Genomic DNA, 16,094 nt, shown 5'->3' on the forward strand with positions numbered 1-16,094 from the left:
GCCCTTACTTTGTGCACAATTGTAGAATGAGGGATCTTACAATGAGTCAAATGTGGCACTAATGGTGAGAAAGAATGAAAAAAAATCCCAAATCAGCTCCTTTCTGGACTCTATAACAGCTTCATGCTAGAAGATGCCAGTTCTCATAAGTACTGACAAGCACAGGAAGCTGGGAGGATTTTTTTTTTCCCCGCAGCCATTAAAGAGTTAAAACTTCTGCAGGAAAATTATTGTCTTGACATCCTCCTTTCACAGGTTTATGATCAAGAGGAAATGTTTTTCAGGCTAATTCTCCCTGAGATTTGTGTTCTTGAATAAGAAATAAGTTTCTTAGACCATGTGACTACCTATCAGATGTCCTATGTATGAAGTGAAATGAGAAAGACAGAAACTACAGCTTGTTTTAACTCCGTTTTTTTTTTCCAAAAATTATACATTTAGCAACTATCAAATGACAGAAGTGCTGCCAGACAAGTTGAAAAACAATCCCAGAGGTGCAGAAGGATATCTCAAAGAGTACAAATTTTGGAGAGAGGCAATCTCTTGTCAAAAAGAGGGAAGTCCTGAAGACAGCTATACTTCTCCCCCCTGGCAGATCCATTGTGTCTGGGCAGTGTGGCTCTGGTGCCCAAAGTGCCAACTCCTCCTCAGGGGAAAGACTGGCCCTTGGACCTGGCACAGTCACAGCTGTGCAAGTGTTGAATGACAGTGTTTAGATTTAGCAGGATTTTATTAATTGCTTTCCATAAATGTCAGAGATAGTTCAGATTTGTACTGAACCACTCTCCAGAACCTTAAGGAAATCTCAGTCTTCTCATCAGTTATCACTAGCCTAGAGGAAGTTCTGTCACCACCAAATATTTTTCTTTTTCTTTGTCTGTATTAACTCTGTATCGAGACAATTGGATTATCTGAGTGTCTGTGTTTTTCTTAGCATCTTCCTTAATGTAAGTGGGCCACATGTGGATGAGGCTTAATTCACATTACATTATTTCTGACAAATGGTGTTGAAAAAAACCCAGGCCTTTAATAGCTATGCATTAAAGCACTCTGCTGACCCCATGAAGTCATGAGAGCTCTCTCAGCAAGAGACCTGCTTTTGTGACATTACAAGATATTTCATCTACGGTGGGATTTGTTTTTGGTGCAGATGTGTGTGTGAATTAGCTTCTTTGCAGATTTGGGTTGGGTTTTTTCTTTGAGTGCAAGAACCGATTTAGACATCCACGTGTTTTCCTGCTCCAGGTAGTATGAGACAGGAGCTACTATCTGCAATCAGGGTTGCTGTCGCTGATGTAATGTGACTCATTCTAGTAATTTGTTTAATTTATTCTGTTTTTAAATAAGCTTTTAAATTGCCCAGGAGTCTGACAGCTATTAGCTCAGACACTGATGAAGCGATGCTCCTGTAACCAGGCTGCCGTGGGGAAGCGGCTGATCCAGGCACACACGGGAACGGCGCTTCCCCGAGCTCCTGCCCATGGCAGGTCCTGCCCAGCTCGAGGAGGATAGGACGTGAGTTTATTGTAGAGAATTCAAGGGAGAAAAGCTGACACCAGGAGACTCTTTTCCCTCTGTAAATCTAGCCAGTGTTTTGTGCCATCCTCTCCTTGTAGCTGCAGCATTGTTTCTAAGGGAAACTACTTAGTGCGGGCTTTCCTGTGCCAAAACTCAGGTCCAGCTGCTATGGCAACGTTGAAAAGCCCTCAGGACATTTATTGTTTCCCATCTAGCTAAAGAATGTAAAAGAACAAAATGTCTATGTACACTATGAACCCCTCTGGCTGGTGTGTGGAAGGACTTGGACTTTTGACAAGAGGCATAAGACATTTGTGCACGTATGTACATCCTCCTCTCTCCTCCACACGCTTTGGGCGCAGCTCTCTACAGAAACTTTGGACATCTTGCTATGGATGCTTCTAGCAAGAGAAAAGGAGCGTATTGATTTGTCTTTGGGGCACCTTAGGATCTAAAGTCCCTGATATCCTTTAAGTTTCTTTGGGGTGGTGAGCTGGTGGCAGGGAGGCAAGGAGGCACACTACAATGTTGCTGCCTACTCCTGAATGTGCCATTCACATTCCCTAGCTGTTGATGTTTCAGGCTCTCTCTGTAGCTTGGGCTGGCTGAAAGGGGGTTACAGTGAAGGTCTTTCCATAAAAAAATACATGGAGGGGAAATGCAGGCTTTGATGAAATGTAATAATTTAAATTAATGTCTTGTCAGCAAGGTAATGATGTATACTTACTGTTCTGGAGAGTTGATGTCTTCTATGGCATCTTTGCTTGTTCTGGAAGGGTCTGATGAACCCCACTGTGCTGGTGGATTTTGATCAAGATGATTTTTCAAAATGGCTTTCTCACCATCTGGATGGACAACACATTCAGTTTTACTTTACTGTGACCAAGTGACCATTTAAAAATAGTTTCATTTTAGCTTTTTCCACATATCCATAATGCCACAAAATAAATTCATACAACCTATATTCCAGCCTAGTCTCAAGTTTAGCTGTGAGAATTTGGTAATCCTCTGTTTTGGATGATGTGTTCCTCCATAGGAACCATCATGAAGAAACAGAAAAGTGACAAAAGTGACATCATGTTCTCTCATCTAGTCTTGGGCCATGTGAAAAAAAAAAAGTAACTATACTGTTCTTGCAGTTAGAAATTGTAACCTTTTCATAAACCCTCCTTCTTAAGACTTTTCCTAGAAAAACTATAATTTCATTGATGTGAAAACCTTGATGCTCTTACGATCACACAGGAAATTAAGTGCTGCCATTTGCCTGTGTGCTGCTGCCATCACGTTCAGCATGGAAACACGATTCATATCATTTGCACTGGTCCATAGGCTGTCTGCAGCAAGGACAGCTAATGATGTCATTACACGTTTTTCTTTTCTGCACAGTGATAACAAAACAGATCATCATTCTTGTTTCTCCTGGGTGTGCTGGGTGTCCCCAGCTAGCTGTGCTGAAGCCCATGGCATCATTCCCCCTGAGAAACGTGGGCAAACACAGCCATTTTAAGACCCTTTCTCTTCCTGCCTGCTCTTTCAAAGTCTCTTTCTGCGGTAAGCCAAATAAAATCACACAGAAAGCATCTGAATAATGAGGGCAGTTCACAGTTTTCATAAATAATTACAGAGAGCTCCAAATCCATCACCAGCAGTTGTTTGCCACACAAACGGAGCAGCAGTGATTGCCGCAGGCATCGAGGCAGCATGGAAGAGGAGTCTGAGGTAAATTCTTGAAGAGGGCACCGGAGGATTTGAACATAAAAGTGGGCACAAAGGGGAAAAGCAGGAAAAGAGTGAAGAAAAAAGGAAAACAGCATGAAAAAGCTGGTACATTTTGAAGGGTTAAGGCTTTTCTGTTGTACTCATGTCCAGCAGCCCCAAACAATGCTCAGCTCCCAGCATGCTAGGAATAGAGATGCTGTCAACAGGCACTGGGGAGAAAAACAAGCAGCAGAAACACAAACTGAAGAAAGAAACTGGAAGCATAAATGTTTTGAGGACAAACTCCAACATCTGTAATTGCCCTCCCAGCCAGGTCATCCCTGGCATTATTTGATAGCATTCATTTCCTGCTGTGAAAAACCTTACAAGCAAGCAACAGCCGAGTGTGTAGGTGAGGAGGCAACGATGTGCAGACATGGAGATCACTACAGCTCAGGAGAGGAGACAAGAGTTTTCACTGATGTTGCATTGAAGAGAAGAATCTGGGTGAGAAAGGAGGTGACCAGAACACATGAAGCTGCTTCAGCTGGAGCAAAAAAAATGTCAGTAGAAGAGAGCTAAGGAATTCAGCTGTAGCAAAAAGTGTGTTTAAAATTAAGAGATGGCAGCATTCACTGGTGGTTTAGATGTGAAGAGAGTACAGCAAAGAGCCAATCTGGCAGTGGTTAAGATAAGCAGTGAGGTCTATCATCTCAGGGCAGTCTGAAGCTTGCTGGTGTGTCACTTGCTGTCACAAGAGTTCAGTTTTTATTTTCTGTACATTGCATTGCTTTGTATATCGAGTTTGACATTTGCATAAAAGTCTTGTGATGTCTATAAACAGACATGTAGAAAAGAACAGTTTTTACTTCCATGATTAAAATCAACATTCAGTCCTGAGCTGATCTAAGCTGACAATGGAAACTGCTGACTTTTTGATATAGACCAAAGTGAAAATTTCATTAACCCTTGTAATTAGGGATGGAAAAGCTCTAAATTTAATTATTTCAGGGTTCCAACTCCTTTTGCCAAGATAAGCAAATAACATTTTTAAAAGTCATCAAAGATGTAATTCTTCATCAAATGATTGGAAAATGCAACTGTTGCTGTCTGGGAGCAGCAGTTATATTATTTAATAGGATAATCTGTGTTGTACACACTAAAGGAGTTTCATGTACTTTCAGCTGTGCTGTGAGAGAGAAAGAGAAGGAGGTGGTCCTTGTCAAAAAGGTGGGGGATTTAGTTTAGAGTAGAGCAGAAATCATATATTCTCTTCCTACTCACCTCTCAACACCAACTGCCCATATATCACCGTGTGTTATTCTTAATAGATTCTTTTCTACTGCTCTTGCAGATGACTTGCCCTTAATACACTGAATAAATTTCTGCATACAAGGCTAACAAATGCAAGTTTTACTGCATATATATAAAATGCAGACAAAATACAGACACTTTTTCCCCCCTTTTTCATTTGCTTCTTTCAAAATATAAAAAAAACCCAAAGTAATTCTAATTTGTTAAGCACTTTGGGAGAGGAGTTGTTAGGTTTTTATTTTGCAGCTATGGAAACTAGAATATCTTTATTTTCATTTACCTTTAATTTAAATAATGAAGAGCAAGATTCTCACTTAGTCATACGCTTCTGGGAGCTGGAGCTTAAAGAAAAAACACTATTGCCATATGCACTTGAAAAACTTAAGGGTTTAGAAAACTAGTTTTATGCATGTGAACAACAGAAAGCAGTGGTAAACATCTGATTACCCAGTTTCCCCTGGAAAGTGTTGCAGTGTTTTTGATACTTCCCCATCCTCACTCTTCCTCTGTCCATTAAGTATGCTGGTTGGAAAATGCCCTTCATTCTCAGGGCACCCTGTGCCGCTGCAGATTCTACCCAGTGAGTTGCACCGGGATGATGTAACTACCTTTTAAATTGAAATTACATTAGCCACAAGCACCTTCTAAATAATTTTCACCTTTGTGGACCTCAAACCGTAGCTCACAAGTCTGGATAAGTGATGCCTGAGCGCTTTCCATTCAGAAGGCTGTCGGGAGAGAAGACAAATACATCTCAAGGGGCTCACAGATGGGCTCATTATGAAACAAAGCTCGCCGCCAGTGGTCGGTGAGAGCCAGAAGGCTCTTGCTTGGGACCTTTGCCTACCTGTAGCAAAAAACCAGCTTCCACTTACAAAGCTCTGAGCTGCAGGAGCACACCTGATGCGGGCTGCCGAGGGGCTCAGGGAGGAGGTCACTGCTCCCAGCTGCTCTCCTCTCCCTCTGCCAGGGGTGACCTGTAATCACTCTGCAACCTCGTGCTGCCAAAATTACCTGGGCAGCCTCAAATGCGCCGTGCATATTAACAGCCCTCATTCGGCTGCAGGCAGAATGCACCAGGTGACTGATGATGCTTCAAATTCTTCCAAGAGTTTAGAAAACATATTTTTTTTAACTAGGTTCTTGTTTAGTTGATGTTTGTACACTGCAGCTTTATTGAACATATTCATCATTATGCTTTAGTGGCAATATTCCTCCGATGGCTTAGAACTGGATGACAGAACTACTCTTCATCCAATATCTTTCAATTCTACTATTGTTTCTCTTTGCTAGAAAACATATATTATGCTCCACAAAGAAGCAAGTGTGGTTTAACAAGGACTTATAAGATCTGTCCGAGATTGCTGATTTACTAAAGAGCTCAGGAAACTTTAAAACAAGAGGCAGATTTTGAAAGCCTGCTGAAATTTTTCCCTGTCTGTTGTTTGGCCTGTGAAACATGACTAGCTGGTCTCTGTTTTTCATGTAAATAGGATGTTAAGAAAGTAAACTGAAAGGAAAAATTAAAACGATCACATCATCTGCTGGTAATCAGAAAAAAAGTTCTCCTGAAGTAAGCACTCTGCACAGACAATCTAAATAATAGATTCTTCTGATTATTGTGTTTTGAGAGGAAGATTTTTTTAAAAAGAAAAGCCAGCAAGATTCTGCTCTGATATATACTACTATCAATCAGAAGAAATTCCCTTTACTACAGATTCATTTCTGTGCAAGAAAGGACAGGTACTGAACTTCTGATAGGCTGGTCTCCCTGTTGAAACAGAAACAAGCTCCAATTTCAATGAATCCATTTGTTAGGCTTCATAGAAACTAGCATACATATCTCTACACATCTCTATAAAGAAAGGAAATAGATCTTTGCTTCGAAACACCATTCCTTGAAAAGAGTTATTTCTGAAAGCCCTTACCTTTGAATCTCTTTTTCAATCTCAACCTTAATGCTTGAATTGCATGAACTTCATGGAAATAATACTTCTCCCATCTATCACAGATGAGCTCTGTTTTGCTTTGCATTTGTGAGCAACATGCCTTTGAAATCAGTTTTTGTTTGAGCTGCTTTTACATGGGGAAAAACTAACACCAGGAAACATCAGAGTGGGATGACAAGTGACAGTATGTAGGCATATCTGACATGTAAATGAATGCTCCCAGCCCATTTACAGCAATGACTAGACTGCTTTCTGGCTTAAAACAGACAAGGTTTTCTGAGCGAGGAAGGGTGCCTGCAGAGAGAGAACCTGCAAAAAGGGTTTGTTCATAACAGGGGACTGTGGCAAGGCTGTCTCCTGCTTCTTCTGTACATCCCATAGAATGCCTGTCACTCCTTAATTTCCCTAATATGCTGCTTCTGAAATGTACTGGCCAAGGCAGAAATAGAGGGATGTTCTTCTGCAGGACTTCTGAGCTTTGCTTTATATGAAAGTCTTTCAATCCATGACTTTTTGTGAATTATGTCACATGGAAATAACTTCATGTATTAAAATGTCAAAAAGAAGTCAAGTAGAATAAGATAGTAAGATTCCAAGTGTAGCAAAATTATCTAAAATTTCCCCCCTCCCCTTACACAGCATCACAGTTGAGGCACTTGTCCTCTTTTCCAAATGTCAAACACAACTGTGCCTCCAAGCCTGACTCTTCCTGCTGAATGGCTCTGTCTCTTACAGATGTGGCCTGAGCCAAGTGCTGGCCTCCCCCACACCCCATCCCTGCCTCAGACCCAGGCTATAATGTGGCTCTGCCACTCCAGCAAGGCCACCAGATCCCACAAATGCCAGGGAGAAGTTAGTGTTGCTCTGTGCACAGAGCTGAGGTCACTAGCAGGCGCAGTGACTCAAAGACATCCGTGGAATGTATGAAATGAAGTTAAGGGGATGCCCTTTTAAACCCAGCATCTGAAGTTTCAGAGCCACAGTCCGTGGGCATGCTAAAAACTGCTTGACCACACAAAGCTATGTAGCAGTGCAGTGAAAAAGCCTGCATTAAAAGAAAGCAATCAAGCCATAAACCACAAATCACATTTTCCTAATTGCTTTTCTTACATAGCCAATTGCTGTGGATGTCTCAGGGACATAATGCATTTGTGAACAAGAGTTGAGTGTCTCAGATAATATCTCTCTTTAAATGAGATGTACTGAAGTGTGCTGTAAAGAAGGAGTCCCTGTGCCAGCAGAGAGCTCCTGGGATACACCAGGAGCTGTTGCTGTTAATAACTAAGCAGGGATCCCAAAGTTATGAAACACCGCCTGAGGTCAGGCAGATACAGGAGTTCACAGCTGTATCTACCTATTTTGGCTAAAGTAATTTAACTTTAGTACCTTAAATCCATATGTTTGATGTAAATGAGGGTGGTGCAGAAGGAAGAGATGACTCAAATAACCTCCTCTGGCACTTGGCTATAGGAATTAGGATTTTTAACTCTGGGCAATTTTTGCAGATCAGAAGCCTACTGAAGTGTACTATGACATTAAAGTTTGATTAGGGCTTGTTCGAGCTGCATTGCCTAAATCCCATGTTATGATCTGTTCTGTGAAGAGCAGTGCCCCGAGTTTGTGTAAGCAATAGCAGTGGGGTTACCCTACATGGCATTCTCCCTGTGAGCTCCTCCAGAACAGCAAGGTCTTTTATAAAAACAATTCACATACAAGTGAACAACAAAGCGAATGTGGCAAATTATCTGCTGTGATTTTTAGCTCCAAGTCAGCTGCTATTTTGAGCCTCTCTCTTCACTGTCCTATTCCCACTCTCCCAGCTCACATTTTTCACAAAATCAAGGAAGGCAGAAACCTCATCATCACCTTTAAACTAATATTGGACTGGCTTCCCCAGTTGCACAGTGGGGATGAGAGAGATGGTCACTTCTAGGTCACGCTAATAGATTATTTACAATTCTGAAGCTTCCCTCAAGTACCACCAGGGATGCATAATTTCAAGTTTCTGTACTTTCCTTTACTGAAAGCTCATGAAATGCATAGCTACAGAAAGCATAGTCATGTCATTCAGAGTTAGCTTTCCCGTAGCCGTAAGGGCCAGAATTTTTTTAAGTACCATTTAAGTGGTGTCTGTTTGAATCTGCACAGAATCAGCAGTGACTCAGCAGCATGAATTCTCCAAAGCCTTGTTATTTTGATTGGAACAGCAAATTTATATTAAGCACATAGGTTGACTATTGGGAGTGGGTGTGGTGAGAGAAACAGACAGGAGATTCAGAAGTAGATAAGGGACAGGGAAATGTGGAAAGATAAGAGGCAGAAGAAATGGAATTGGAGGGACAGGAAAAGGCTAGCAAGGGTTGCTTATCACAGTGGCTCAGAACTTGGAAGTATGAATATTTAGTGTCACTTGTGCCAGAATCAGGATACACTACAATACACATGCATGGAGTATTTGCCACCAGGTGTGGGACCAAGCTTCAAACCCCTTCTGCAAATTGGGATCCACATCTTCCTCATTCTCAGGTGAATGGATACTCTCACCTTTCCATATAAATTTTGACAAGGGAAATCATCTTTCTCCACCTGACCCACCTTTTGTGAGGAGCTTTATGTGGTAGGTCTGTTGAGAAAATTGTGTCCAGCGACTTCAGTATGCAGACTATCTACCCTGTAAATCCCAATATTACATAGTTCCAAGCTTCTCTGGACATTAAGGCTCCATGCTTACAGATGATTTTAATTATGCACCCACAGCAGGAATGTAAAAGCTAGGGAGCTGTACTGGGGGAAAATTAGGAACAAAGATAATCTTGGATGCTCTTGCTTAAAGCAGCAGTTAGGCATCAATGCCTTTTGTAGACATAGCCACAAGTAAGTGCAGAAAGGTTATATTTTATCCTTGATTTCTTTGCCAGCCTCCTACTGCTAATAGAGTGCATCTTGCTTTGGGAAGCATCCATCCTAAATTTATACCCAGTGTATTTCTTGAGAATCATTTTTTGATTCTCATACCCGGACTCAGATGGGCATTTGGCACAATGCAATGTATCTTTTCTGCTTGAAATATTATTCATGATTTATCATTTTTCCTGGAGCATCTGACATGAGAGGAACATTCTATGTGTTCCTTTCAAACTGCCTCATCCCACTCACTGATGTTAGTTCTTGCTCCTGATCTCAGCCCAATAATCACACGCCTCCAGCAGCTATTTACGTTTTCCTTTTCCTCCTTTCCCCTCTTCAGTTTTTTTTTTACTTTTAAAAAGGACACTGGGAACACTCCCTTTTTCTTCTTTTTGCCACAAGTTATACAACCCAGTGTATACCCAAGCTAAAACAAAAAGCTCAGGAAAAAGTAACCTTATCCAACATAAATTTCAATACACTTCAAAAACATATGTGAACTGTTGCTGTGGTTGTAAAATTGTTCTTCAAATATATTCATAAGAGTAACTTCTGTCCCACATAATCAAGCCTATAGTGCCACATCAATAAGAAGCCTGAGCCTTGCAGTGTAACAAACATGCAAATATACAAATTCCAAATACAGAGTTACCAGTTTGTCACACACTACAGTAATAGTCAGCTGTACAAAGATATTTGCCAGAAATCACAAATTACATCCATTCTACAGTCAGATATGGAAGGTGGGTGTCCTGGCTTCCACTTTTATTGCACTATGCACCAGATTTTATTGCTTCCCAAAAAGCAAAATGGCTCTAATGGAAGAAATTCTCTTGCATGTATTTCTTCAGGGAGCGATGCAAGAGACACAGGAGAAACAACTTAGGAATATTACAGTTGTCATTAAATCCTTTTATTATGAGTTCCTAGGGAAGAACTTTCATACATGAGTGCCTTCAATTCTGCTTTCAGAATCCAAACCAGCCCTGAAATATTTACATGTTTCTCTTTTACGTGCTTGACAGCAGTGTCCAAAAGCAGGATTTCAGCATCCTAGTCAGGCAAGCACATATTAAACTGGGTTTAAAATTCTGTGGCTTTCCTCTCTCCATGCAGCACAAAAAACTTGGCTTCTGAACACAAGTACACTTCTTAAAGTTTCCCACTTCCCCATGTGTATTACAATGGAAGATGTGTATATAGAAATAGCTACTCAATGGGTACCATGTAGCTTATTATGTGAATCTGCATACTCTCAGTAATTCAACCAAAATATTTAAACTGTCTTACCAAGGTCTGAGTGCTCTGGAGCCAATTCAATTCAAATGTTTGACATGTTAAGCTACCAATGGATTTTACTGACACTCACCTTTGCCGTCTGTGAAGTTCCGTATACTAAGAATGTCATTAAGGTCCTGATAGTGGTTCTGCTTAATGTATGTTGTTTTCTCAGGAGTGTCCTGAAGTTGCATTGTGACTTCTTCCAAGTCTTTGTCCAGCTGCAAAACAAAGAGTAAAAATCCTTCAAAATTCATGAGTCCTTGCTTCAGGTATCTGCACTGAGGCACAGCTTTCTATAATTAGGATGGAAGGCAGGTGGTAATGCAATTAGTACGCTGTGACATATGAAGTTTTCTTACAGCACTACTACACTATCTCCAAAAATAATGCCACAAGTACCAAATTGTGTTCAACTGGGAAATTGCACACAGGGCATAGGAGAGGAATAAGCTTTTGTAGTTGACAGTAGAAGCAATTCAGGTGTACTGACAAAAGAGAAAGATATGGACATAAGAAAGCCCAGTCTGAAAACCTCTGAACTATTTATTTTCTATGTGCAAAATTGCAGCATACAAAGCTATAACCACTTCATCCATCAAATTATTGAACATACAGGAGAATACAAGGGAGCTATGGCATGTCCAGTCATGTGAGTGACTGCAGTCAACTCTACCAGGAATGCACAATATGCTCTCCTCAGAGGCTGACTTGTACTCAGTTGCCGACAGCCCCAGCAGAAAATTACAAAAACAATCCTCTTTGTGAACAGATGTGCACGGTGTAGTGTCCAGAGTACGTCCCACTCACTACCAGCTTAACAGAATTTTAAAAGTGTTGAATTTAGATTTATGTTTTTCCTTATAGAACTGGGGCACAGCAACTCAAACTAGATGAGCCAGAGATGCAGCTGCTAGCCATGGTAGGGCATGTTCCAAATCCCCTTGACAATGTAACTGATTTGGACCCACCGGTTCTGGGAATTCAATCTATTTAAGCCAAGTCCTAAAGAAATAGTCAGGGCCCTGCAAGCACTAATGTGGCTGTTCTGATCAGCCTTACCTGTGCTCACCATCATGAGCCTTGTGAGGCACAGGCTGAGAGCTTGTGCTAGGAGGTTTAGTAGAAAAAAAACTACAGTAGAGTAAAGGAACAGAAATAGCCAGCAGGCAGCTAGGCCTTCATTAAAAATTTCAAGGCTCTCACATGAAAGGGACCTGGCAAAGCTGAACTAAATTTCTTTAACAAGGCAGAGATAACTTTTACTTTTGGACTCTTTGGTAGCCTGAGTAAATACTTTATAGTTACGTAGGCAATTGTCATTAAGATCAATAACAAAGAAATAACCGTTGCAATAAAATAGCTTTTCTTCAAGGTAAAAGAATACAGACTGGCTAAGAACAGATTGATTTCTTTATGATATAATCAGTTATGGTTATCTTGTCTCAAAAATTGGGCAGTCCTCAAGACTGGTTTGTCATCGTTTCAGGTCCACTGAGCAAGGATGGACATAACTATAAATGTACATGCTGTAGCTGTTATGTAATTCATGTACTCCACGTGCTCAGCCTTTCCTTCAGTAGGTACTGAAGAAACCACCACCTTTGTGTCAAAAGAGTCAGCTCACACATTCATAAAGGCATCTTTCTACCTTAAGAAAACATGTAATTCTGTTTCATGGAAGATGTAAAAATACGTCTAGCAAGTTTTTGAGCAAACTCTCAGAGAGGCTGAGAAATAACAGCAACAGCAGCCTCAGAACTCAACCATGAACAGGAACAAAGACAGCCCTTAAGTGCCCCTGGGGCTGTGGATCTCTGTTAGGCTTGCTTGTAAAGGTTACACTTCTGGAGCTGTGGAGCTCAGCATGTCCATGTGAAACAGCAGGGTAATTGGCCTGTCACAAATAAATAGGGCAAGTTTAATTCCATTTTGCTACGGCACATTTTCGTTTTATCACACCTGCCACGTATTTGCTGTACTAGTTAGCAATCCATATAAATTGCCTCTTTCCTATTATTTCAATGGGAAAAGTTAACTTTTTTCTCTAAAAAGTAGTCAGCATTTAAGCAGATTGCAGAATTGCAACAAAAAACAATGAAAAACGAAGTGCCTAGGCAGTAAATACAGTAAAGAATACCTCTGTAATTTTCATTCTCAAGCGGTGGTTCTCTGACTGCAGTCCTTCTAGTCGAGATGTGCTGGCCTGATTGACGCTGGTGACTGATGTCGATGTTTTTGAATCTTCTTTCTTTTGATTTTGAGTGAACTGAAACCGTCTGTTCTGTGTGGCTGCATCTGGATTTGTTCGCAGTGTGATGAGCTGAAAGGTTGAAAAGCCTTAAGAAATCCTGTTTTATTTTTGCAGCTATTTATTTTGAATCTCAAAATACTGAAAGGCGAACCAAGAGCTCCTTTTTGACTTTCAAGTATAAAACTCTGGAAAGTGAGCTCTGCTTGCTATGTGCACTACTTGAGATGATTTCTGAATAACTTTATAGAATAGGTTGAATGAAAATGATTATGAGAAGGGAAGCATTCAAAAAATTAGGAAAAAACTCATTCAAAAGATATTTATCTGGATTTTAGATGTATTAAAATATATTTTAATATTCTATCATATGTATCTTTCTCCTCCACTGATATGTTTATACTTTCAAAGGATATATTCCTTCTTCAAGAAAAATACAATCCACCAAACCCTCCTTTTCTGAAGCACAGTTTCATCTGAAATTTCTCCTTTCCTACTGTTACAAGTAACACTCAAGCAGTGAGAGACATGAAGCAGGAGTATTAACAGAGAGAACTCATGGGAGATTGCACTCTGCAGATAACAGAAACTTAATTAGTTTTTAGCAACCCAAAATAAATCAAATCTGTTCAAAAAAATTAAATAAGCCACTTAGAAAAAGGTTAACCTTAAACATATTTAATTTAAGCAAATATAAGTAAAATTTAACACTCAGTGACAATGTGAAAATATCACCTCGACATGAGGAGAGAAAGCTACTGCTGTTTGGCAGCAGGGAGAGAGATTCTCAGATTACTCTAGAGAATACAAAATTTATGTTACTTGCCAAGCAGCATACATATATATTTGTATACAGACAAAGCTGAAGGAGCTCCCTGCCCTGAGAGGATAGGCATGGAATCATAAATCCAAAGGTGTTGAGTTGTCTGAAAAGAGAGAATGGGCAATCATTTTGTATGCACAGCCCAGCCAGATTTTGTGGTATAGCTGCATTTTGGAATTGATTCCTCTTACTCTTGAGAGAATGGAACTGTTCTGCAGCTCCAGTGGCACGAAGTCAGGCCCTAAATTCCGATCAACAGAGATCTGACCTCTCAGGCTGAAGAGTGTGATCCCTGGCATGTATTTCCAGACCAAGGCTGCAGACTGGGATGCTTGCAGGTAATACATTTTATTTTTCAGGTGGTAAAGTAGATGGAGAAGGCTAAGGTGCTCTGTGTCTTCTTCACCTTAGTCTTTACTGGCAAAAATTGCCTTCAAAAATTCCAGACCTCTAAAGTAATTGAATACATCAAGTTCAGCCAACCTGACAAGCTGTATGCCTGAGGATTAAGAGAACTGGTCCATGTCATCATGAGACCACTCTCAGTTGCTTTTGGAAGATGATGCTGGTTTTGAGCAGTTTTTGAGGATTAGAAGAAAGTAAATGTCACATCTGAGTTCAGGAGATGTGACAGAAGAATTTGGGGAAATGCCTCCTTGCCACCTTCACCTCAGTCCAGGGGGATGCTGCAGTGAATCCTCTGGGGAACCATTTCCAAACATATTAAGAGCAAGAATGTGATTAGAAGCATTCATGGTTGATTTATGAAAGAGAAATCCTGCCTGAACAACCTGATTTATAGCTGTCTTCAGTGCGGTGTCTGGGCTGGTAGATGAGGGTAGAGAGTTATTTTTCTTGACTTAAGCAAAGATTTAACACTGTCTCCCAGAGCATCCTCAGAGTTAAACTGATGAAGTGACTGGGCAAGGAACCACTGAAGTGGATTCAAATTGGGCTGAACTGACAGATTCAGAGGACTGTGGTAGCCAGTCACTAACGCTGCTCCTCAGTCTGGAAGAAAATGGGTCTGGGCCAACAAGGATCTCCTAAAGCTGGGCAAAGGGAAGTACAAAGTCTTGCCCTTGAGGAGAAATAAACCCTAAGCACCTACCCAAAGAGCATGAGGGCTGTTTGACTGAAAGAACCTTTCCAGTAAAGGCACTGGAAACTGTGGTGGAACATGAGCCAACAGTACCCTGGGCCAGCGGAGGTGATCCTTCATTTCTACTCAGCCTGGCTGAGAGCACTCCTGGGGTGTTGTGTCCAGGTTTGGGCTGCCCAGAACACGAGAGAGAAAGCCCAGAGAAGGGCCACAGAGATGCTAAAGAAGGTCCCAGCCCTTATGATAGAAGCAGAAACTGATTATTTAGCCCTGAGATGGAAGACAATGTGGGGGTAGGACATTATTCATGTGCATTCAATATATGATGGAAGAGAGTAAAGAGGATGGAGCCAGACTCTTCTCAATGATCTGCAGTGAAAGGGAGGGAGACACAAGCTGAAAACCCCAAGTTTTCACTTAAAGATCAGAAACAACTTCTCTTATTGTGAATGTGCTCAAATGCTGGTAGAGATACTCAGAGTTGGGAATTATTTATCAAGAAATAACCAAGGCCCAGCTGCTCTGGGTATCTTGCTGTAGCTGAGCCTTCCTAGAGGGAAGTGTCTTCACTCTCACAATTCTTTGTTTCAAATTAGGATGGCTGTAATGACTGATGTGTCTAAGTCCCAGACCAAAAACTACATGAAAATGAAGCTAAATGTGAAGAATGGTAATTACAAAGCTTCTTAAAGCAGCAGGCAGAAGTGTTACAAGATAAAAGTTCTGCAATTTGATGTGGTCTAAGTTCAAACTGAATATAAGATAGAAGTATTCTCATTGAATCATCTTCACCTGGGAGTTTATAGCTAAAAATTGGGTGTTTTGCAACAGGGACATGGTTTAATGAATTCATTCACATGGTACGGACTAGATTAAAAAGTTCATGGGCAACATTGTTGGCTCATGCTGTATGAAGAATGAGGTTAGATGAGCTTTAAATTTTCTTTTTCTACCATATAGTCAGTGGAACTTTTATCCTGCTGTCTTATTTCTGTGCAGTTTCAATTTTCACAAAGGGTCAACATTGAATATCCACAGAGCCAATTGCAAATAGGCATAAAATGCTACTAACACAGAAAAGGGATGTTTTAATCCCTAGATCTGATTTTGCCTTGCTGCTCTGCAGGAAACTGGATCAGAATTAATGTGTTAGTGCCATTGCAGCCAGAAATGATATGCACTTGCTGGGCAACTGCAAATGAGCCCATTGTTCTGTCTCAAAATGGATGGTGTAGAAAAATGGAAGGACATGAA

At 40.8% G+C, this 16,094-nt stretch overlaps 1 protein-coding gene across 1 annotated transcript in view; it reads right to left on the minus strand.

The window, feature by feature from the left end:
- GABBR2 (gamma-aminobutyric acid type B receptor subunit 2) overlaps window positions 1-16,094 on the minus strand; it is a gene marked incomplete at both ends in the record, with an annotated part of 450,697 nt that overhangs the window by 4,852 nt on the left and 429,751 nt on the right. Inside the window, 3 exons of the mRNA XM_084216671.1 lie at window positions 2,246-2,363; window positions 10,756-10,885; window positions 12,805-12,987. Coding sequence (XP_084072797.1) covers window positions 2,246-2,363; window positions 10,756-10,885; window positions 12,805-12,987 — 431 coding nt within the window. The remainder of the gene's footprint in view (window positions 1-2,245; window positions 2,364-10,755; window positions 10,886-12,804; window positions 12,988-16,094) is intronic.

The sequence above is a fragment of the Fringilla coelebs genome (assembly GCF_963513975.1).
Source record: "Fringilla coelebs genome assembly, chromosome: 1".
Classification (NCBI taxonomy): domain Eukaryota; kingdom Metazoa; phylum Chordata; class Aves; order Passeriformes; family Fringillidae; genus Fringilla; species Fringilla coelebs.